Source organism: Mytilus trossulus, chromosome 12 (genome assembly GCF_036588685.1).
Source record: "Mytilus trossulus isolate FHL-02 chromosome 12, PNRI_Mtr1.1.1.hap1, whole genome shotgun sequence".
Taxonomy (NCBI): Eukaryota; Metazoa; Mollusca; class Bivalvia; order Mytilida; family Mytilidae; genus Mytilus; species Mytilus trossulus.
This window is the reverse complement of record NC_086384.1, coordinates 55,063,702-55,072,662: the sequence shown is the minus strand read 5'-3', so window position 1 is coordinate 55,072,662 and position 8,961 is coordinate 55,063,702. Positions and strand designations below refer to the sequence as shown.

Sequence of the window (8,961 nt, the reverse complement as noted above, 5' to 3'; positions counted from 1 at the left end):
CTGGAGAGTAGCTCACAATATGTAAGGAAAATGATCTTATAAAAGCAATATATTCAGAAAATTTGTAGAAAAAATCAAAAAAAAATAAATAAACAAAAGCACTTCGAAGACTATCTATAGTTTTTTGTAGTTTTTAAATCCTTTTAAAATCTATTGATAAGGTTAGCAACAAGTACATACAACACATACGATACTAATCAGAAACAATATTTAACATATAATTAAAATGCATACAATATATACTTAACTGTAAGTATAAATAACACTCATAGTTACGGAGAAAGAGCTAAGTTATTAACCTGCTGAAAAGGATTGATTGATTGATTGATTGAGTGAGTGAAGTTATGCACCACTTTTACCACTATCTGATTATTTAGTGGCGTTCAGTTTTTATTCGGGATGAATGCCTGAGTGCTCGGAGAGAACCAATGACTTTTGGTAGAAAAACTGATAATCCAAGTCAATAAAGGTGTAGTCGAGCTCACCTGCAACGTGTAGAATTCAAACGAACTCACAACCTCAGTGATTACAGGCTAAGGTTACAGTAGTTCGACTGCTAAAACCACTAAGCCATCGAGCCCCCCTGCTGTAAAGGAAACTTACAGTTGAAAACTCTTAAGTTATCGAAGACCGTGTGCATTATGAGCGTCGTTAATGAGTCTGATGTAGACGAAACGCGCGTCTGGCGTACTAAATTATAATCCTGGTACCTTTGATATCTATTGTAAGAGCAGCTATAGAGAAAAGATTTAAACAAAATGCTTAGTGTTCCAAACTCAGTGATAGATCACAACATTAGAATGTAACTTTTTCCACTAACTTAATTCTGCCAAAGGGAAAGATAGACTTGGCGTTTATTTATGCGATAAAAAAAGCTTATCTAACATATTCAATTGTGCTGCGAAAAATATTACAATTTGGAGATTCGTTTCTTTGTTTTGGTCTTGTTCATTGAATCCATTTAGTTCAATATTACGTTCCTGGCATATCTTCGTTTTCTCTTTTTATCTGTTTTCATCTTGTGGTTCTAATTCTAGATAGTCTCGATGTTATTTGAAAGGTTATATTTTCAATAGAAAGTATGCTGTTCTAAAGAAGTGCCTCTAGTATCGGAATGACTCCAAAATTCTTTTGAACTGTAGGAGATTCACGTAGATGATAGAGCTTGAGGAGGCCAACTGATGTTGACATTAAGCAATGTGGTCGACACGGGTATTACATAGATTTTAATTGATTCCCTTTACAGAAGAAGCATGCAAGATACAAGGAAATAGTTTGATTAAAATGATCTATTGAACATTTAAAAAAAAAGCAGCCCTTGAAAGGGTACTTGAAATTTATCAAAACTGCTTGTTATCAAGGCTCCTTTTTTGTTTGTTTGACCTTTAAATTTTTATGATTCGAGCGTCACTGATACGTTTTTGAAGGCAAAACGTGCCCCTGTTTTACACACATATAATACTGGTGTCTTAAGTTTTCATTCGATTCCGTGTACAGAAGAAGCATGCAAGATACTAGGAAACAGTTTATTAAAATTTTCTTTTTAAAATTTAAAAAAAACAAAATCTCGAAAACGATAACTTGAAATTGTTCAGAACTTCTTGAACTTCGTACTTTGTTTGACCTTTTAACTTTTATGATTCAACCGTCACTAACACGTTTTTTTAAGGCAAAACGTGCCCCTGTTGTACACAGATATAATACTGGTATCGTTGATGAGTTGTTTGTGATACATTGTAGTTGAATACTTAGATTTTATTGTCATATTTTGCTTGTTGTGTTATGTTTCTATTGTCATGACACTTCTTACCTCCTCCTTGTATTGTTTTCTTCTGTGATTCAATACTCTGAAGAAAAAAAAATGATTTCTAATCAATAGAATGGAGATAACGCTATATAAATGTGGTGTCCGGAAGAGTCTTTTTATATAGATTTTCCGTCATTAGTGACAATTTAAGAACAATGAAAACTTTTATGTACGTTTCGGCGATAAAGTGTATCGTCAGGTAGTAGGTATTCCTATGAGCACCAACTGTGCCCCTTTAATAGCAGATTTATTTCTATATTGCTATGAATCTCAGTTTATGACCAAACTGAGTAAAGACCCATCATTGTTACATTTGGTTGATACATTCAAAAATACCTACCGTTATCTGGATGCTATTTTTTGTTGAATAATCCAGAGTTCTCTAAATATACTTCAGAAATTTACCCAAACGAACTTACTTTAACTAAATCTAACATAAACAGCAGCAGTTGTCCTTTTCTAGATTTAGACATTTCAATTTCAAACGGGAAACTTCACACTAAAATTTACGACAAAAGAGACGATTTTTCATTTCCTATTGTTAATTTTCCTTTTTTAGACGGCGATGTGTCTTTGGCTCCATCATACAGTGTTTATATATCGCAACTCGTTCGGTTTGCCCGTGTGTGTTCTGATGTCATAGATTTTAACGAACGTAATCAATGCATCACTGGTAAATTGTTTTGTCAGGGATTTCGATACCATAAATTACTTAAAACTTTTACTAAATTCTTTCATAGATACAAAGATTTGATTAGTAAATTTGGCTATACCTGTAGAAAGCTTATTAAAAATTGTATTTCTCATCCTTAATTTTATGGTAATATTGTACTTAAAGCGAGGAAATCACTATGTGATCCTTGTAAACTCATCGAACCTTTAAACAAACTTATAAGTAAGGGTTATCGTACCAATATTGTAATTAGATCTCTGAATATAGTTCACATTGGCACTAATATTGATTTTGTCATTAGCAAATTAAAACATAACTAAATTTCATTATCTTTTGAGGTGAGATGTATAGGGGACACAGCCACGTTAACTTTTATTTCTATAGAAGTCGCTCTTCACTATACTACTACCTGTCGATACATTTATTTTTGGCATTGCACAAGTCATGTCTTCTTTGACTATTAATGACGTTAAAATACTAAATCCCTGTTATGTGTTTTAGTCGATTTTAGTCTCTGGTGCATGATTTTTTACTATTAATTGGTTTTGGCTTTTAACTAGCTGTCAGTAACTGCGAGTACTCTCAAATCGTATTTTCTTGTTAATTCGACCTGTTGATACTGTTTATAATGCTTTTTTTTCATTTCTTATTTATATGGATCTTGTCTGTATACCAGCTTTGATTATTTGTAATATCTTCAATTTTTCACTTATTCTTACAACATTTGTATAAACTTCAAGATTATAAAAAAACCGGTTTTTTTTCTAAAGTGAACATTGATTGGTTAAATATTTCTCAGTGTGTTTGAATTTGTTTGTTAGCCTTTTGGTCATGAATGTTTGTCTCTAATATTTAATTAACTGTGCATTTGTATTCAGATATCGCAGATCTAATTTATTCGTTCATTGTGTAATCATACGTTTTTTGATTGAGTTAAGTCTGCCAATTGATATTTTATCGTATGTTTTTCTATGTTGTGATGTTATGCTATTGTTTCAGAAAAAGGGAGAAGGTTTGGGCCCATTAAAACGTTTAATCCCGCTGCAAATGTTTGCACCTGTCCTAAGTCAGGAATCTGATGTACAGTAGTTGTCGTTTGTTTATGTAATATATACGTGTTTCTCGTTTCTCGTTTTGTTTATATAGATTAGACCGTTGGTTTTCCCGTTTGAATGGTTTTACACTAGTAATTTTGGGGCCCTTTATAGCTTGTTGTTCGGTGTGAGCCAACGCCCCGTGTTGAAGGCCGTACTTTAACCTATAATGGTTTAATTTTTAAATTGTTATTTAGATGGATAGTTGTATCATTGGCACTCACACCACATCTTCCTATATCTATTTACATGAAAACTATCTATGAAACGACGAATATGGAATATTTTGTAAACAATATTTCTATGAGAGCGGAAATGAACATATTTTCCCGAGAATTTTGAAAATAGATTCCTCATATACTGTTTGTTTCCATCTCGTGACTTTGTATGCTTACTTAGCTAATCTATGTTACTTGCTATGGATATTATATTGTAATTTCCAAGGCTAATTCTTGATAACTTAAAATCTTCCGTTTAAACGTGAAGATTAAGGAAAAGAAAAGAGCTACGCTTAAAAAAACCTGAAAATACAAAAAAAAATAAGAATTAAAGAAATATATCATTACATTCATTTTGGTTTAATAACCTATTCATGACTATGCATATTTTCTTTACTTAAGACTGTTACTTGATATGATAATTCTATAATGTACTTCACAAAAACTCTAACCTTATATCACTTAGATAATTGAATATATTGCAAACCCTACAAATAGATTCTAAGTTTCATTTTTCATTTTTTGGGGCTAGTATTTACTTTATACATGTTATATACGATTTTTTTTTTCTAAAATAGGTTTTTTTGTTATTTTTCTTTTTGTTTACAAAGTATGTCGAGTGATTCCGTTATTGAAAAAAACCAGAAGGCTACTATAAAAAATAGTGATGAATATTTAATCTAGTTTATATTGTAAAAAAGTGTGGGCATTTTTGAAAAAAACACATTGATCAAAGTGAACACATACGGAGCCTCTTGAAGACCTTCAAAAATTTCATCTCATATTTCTGAGTCCTCAGTCCAAGGTTTCCGTTGGGGTCTCTAATATCGCATTATGCAAGGAAGAAAAAATTAAGCAAAACAATCTTATTGGTGAAAATGTATTACGAAGCTTATCAGTCAAGCTTTTTAACTTTCAATTTGTTTCCCGATTCGATCTTGACAGACACTCCCTTATCAGCTGCTTGTAAAGAGTACAAGCTTTTGGTTGCTCAAGACAATTAACTAATAAAAAATAAGATTTTAATTGTATGGTTTAATACAATTGTTTGATTAATGTCTAAATTTGCTGTGTATTCACAAAAAATCAACAGTCAACATGGGATTAAAGTCAGGACGGAAGAAACAGAAATTAATATATTGTAGTATGACGTCGGTCTGGTTTTGTTGGTTATCATTTGGACATTCATTGCACGTTCATTTCAACATCTTTATTCAAAACCTTTCAAACGTATACCCTTTGGCCTTATTTTACATGTGAGAATCAAACTTTCTAGAAAACTTGCAAATACATTGTACAATGTACGTGAAAATGGCACATAGAAAAAATACACTATCCATCTCAAAATGGTTAAAATGCAGACCAAACAGAAAATCATGCAGTTCCATAAAAAATCTAACAGAAGTTTGAAGTATACTGTCCCTTAACAATGATTACAGTAAAATAGAAACTATTTAGAAACAGATAATGGCTGCATTGCATACGTAAATACGACTGCCACAATTCAACTAAACATTATTAAACTGCATATCAAATTTAAAGGTATACCCGTTCGAAAAACCGAGTCAACCAAAATTTTTCGGACGGAACTACGGGATGATGAAATGACACGCATTTTCAAGCGGTTACTAGACATGCTTTTTTTTTGCAGTTGACAAAACAGGTAAACATAGACTTTGTCTAGTTAAAAGATATTTAAGAACATTTATGTAGCAGCAGTGAATAAAGGTTTAGTTTGAATACCGTTTAAAACAATAAATTCACTTCCAAACATTATGCAAATTCCTCCTTACTAGCAGCATGTAGTAGGTTAGTGTATCAAATCGTTGCGACAGCTTCAAATTTAGGTGTCTTTTGTTCACTTTGTAAAGCAATAATATTTAAAATTTATTAATAATGGGTTAAAAATGAAATAATATCTTTCGATGTTAGAAAATGTGAAGAATCAGATAAGTAGGCCTTATTTCACAATGTCACCGTGTTTAAAACAAATCTTTTTACAGCTGAAGTTGTGAGGTTCCAGTAAATGCTGGTTTATATGTTAAGCGACAAAAAGAGAGTCTTATCAATTTGGATGCTGGGTTTTCTGGAATTAAGGTGTCATACAAAATGAAAAAAACAAATATCAAAAGTGCTGTCATTTTAATGTTATAATTATCATTGCCAGGTTCGACCCACCATGTTTTTCTTAAAATGCCCTGTACCAAGTCTGGAAAATGCCCATTGTTATATTATAGTTCGTTTCTGTGTTTGTTACATTTTTCTGTTGTGTTCTGTTGTGTCGTAGTTCTCTTATATTTGATAGGTTTCCCTCAGTTTTAGTTTGTTACCCGGATTTGTTGTTTATCTATCGATTTATGAATTTCGAATAGCGGTATACTACTGTTGCCTTTATTTATAAAAAAAATAGGATTTTAAACTTAATATCTCTATCATAAAGTAAGAAAATAAAAATTATCTTTATAGCAAAACATTTGAATTAAAAGTTAATAAGATTTAAATGAGCAATGCAATACAATCCTGTCCAACGTTCATTTGTTGTTTATTTATTGTTCAATTATAAGGTGCATGTTTGTAAATCTACAAATTCACAGTAATCACATTGATGTGATATACTCAGTTACATGTAAAATTAAATGTACGATTTATATAATTAATCAGATGAGATTGAACAGCCTTGATGCTGCACTAGTTATATTATATTCATCAAGTGCAGCAGCTACTTTGAAATCTTTCCTAGCAATGAATGTATCACCGATTAGCTGGCGAGCGATGCCGCAACAAATTACTGTATTCAGAGTGTCTGGAATGAAAACTTCAGTACTACAGTGTGAAAGTCTCTGTTGAACCTGTTCAAGTCGTTGTAAAGACTGTTTACATGATGAAATGTCATGTAGATGGTAGTAACATAGAAAGTTAAGGAAATGTGCAAATGGTAAGGGAAGAAATACATTACGCATTCCTGAAACATCTAGTTGCAGTTCCTGTGGAATTATTGAAGAATTCTGTTCAAAATAACAGGAATGAATTATTAAAGATTTCATTATTGTTTCAAGTTTTTCTTTTTTCATAAGATTCAGCACGCGCTTTTGAATAAGGATTACAATTCTTTCTTGATAAATAAATGACATATCAAATTTCTCGTCTGTGCATTTCTGCAATATATATGCTATCATGTTTAATGAGGCCTCGTAGTTTTTGTGAACATACAAGAAAGAAGCTAACTTCAGTAATCCTGACAATGCATCCATATTTAAACCGATAGTCAAATGACTAAGTACGTGTATGTAACTGAAGTAGTAATGTTTGTTTCCTGATCTGTTTGGGTATAGATATATGTCTGCAACAACCATAGATGCTTCTGCTATTTGTAAAGCGAATAAAAGTCTAGATGTCCCAGTTCTGGAACTATGAAGGAAATTATACAACAGTCTCAAAATTTGATCAGCTCCTAACATTCTACGAATAGTATAAAATGTTGGCATTATTTGTTGTACGAATCTGATGTTTCTGCTGATTAAGGATTCGGTGGATTCGTCGGAATAGTTTTGATAATCTTGTAAAGTCTCAGAGGATGCAAAACAATTAATTCCTTGTCCATAAAAATTCGAAAGTATTGTGATAATTTTTTCTTTGTTATTAGTATTAAACCTTAATAAGAACAAGTTATTCTCTGGAATAAAATAATGTGACAATATTGAGTATCTTACACAGTAGAGCAGTCTTTTAAGACATGCCATAAAACATGGTATGATGTTATCTGGTCTCCATACATAGAGATCTGTTTCTTCTAATATCCAAAACATCAACGTTTTTATGAAATATGAACACAATAAACCTTTCAAATCCTGATGTTTCTCTACTAGTTCCTTCAGCAAAATCTTTAAAATAGCATAACATAATAATTGTGTATGGCTGAAGGAAAATATTAAAAAATTTTCCGCTACAGAAAATGAAATTCGCCATTCAATGTTTTGATTTATAGACCCTTTGCATCCAATTGGAACAAATAACACACCACAGGATATTATTTTGGAAATAAGTTCAGGTGAAGGCCATGCTGTACGAGGTCTTCCTACCCATGGCTTTGCTTGACATATCCATGTATCGCATTTAAGACACCATGCGAAATCATGTTCACCATTTCCACCTGAAATACATGGACCATGAACTTGTTTTGGCGATTTAAACCGACAATAAACCGACATACAATATTGCTTATATTGTTCACTAGAAAGCACATATCGCAGGTGACTCATTTCTAACACATTTAAAAGGCCTCCGGAAACATTAAAAATTAGTTTTTTATTCTGATGATGAGTTATAAGATATAATTGTGTATAACATGGTTGGGTCTCATCAGTGTTCATAACGAATGGTAACCTATGACTGTCGAGAACTATTTTTTCTGTTTCTGATTCATATACTTCAAAGTAACGATCTATATACATGACATCTATATCACTTCCTTTCAAATCGAGTCCTTCACCTTTACTACCACTGGTTATGGTATTTTTTAGTCCAATGTCATAAATAACCAAAGCCAATCTCCTTATTCTTACAACCTCCTCGGATCCAATCTTTTGGCAAAGATAATTGTAAAATTTTAATGACTCGTGTTTTTCTCTGGTCATACCCTCCATGTTCTGCTACAAATGTACAAAAAAAAAATGAGTGAGCCAGACGTTTTGATCTTAGCATGCTTGTAAATATTTAGAAAAGAAAACTACCACCAGTACAGCGGGTCAATGCATTCAACAAATAGCTTTGGGAAAATATTTTTAGGAAAACAACAACGATTCCTGATATTTATATTAATCAATAAAGAAAACCTAACTTCCTTTATAAGGGTTTATACGGAAGACATGAACGTGGGATTGGACCTACATACTTCGGTAGTCGTATGGCTTTCTGGATTTGTCTTTCGGTGTATACTGATTATGTTGGACTTTCATTGTACATGCTGTATCTTCTGAAGAGCAGCTCACAATATATATAAGGAAATTTTTTAGAAAAAATCCAAAAAAAACAACAAAACAAAAGCACTTCGAATAATATCTATATTTTTTTGTAGATTGCAATCTTTTTTAAATCAATTGATTAGGTTAGCAACAAGTACATACAACACTTACAATACAAATCAGAAAAAAATATTTAACATATGATTAA

At 31.8% G+C, this 8,961-nt stretch overlaps 1 protein-coding gene across 1 annotated transcript; it reads right to left on the bottom strand.

Moving 5' to 3' along the window:
- Window positions 1–6,449: 6,449 nt before the first annotated feature.
- Window positions 6,450–8,435, bottom strand: LOC134692591 (uncharacterized). Its single transcript, XM_063553049.1, has one exon. The coding sequence runs from the start codon at window positions 8,433–8,435 to the stop codon at window positions 6,450–6,452; it is 1,986 nt and encodes a 661-aa protein (XP_063409119.1).
- Window positions 8,436–8,961: the final 526 nt, after the last annotated feature.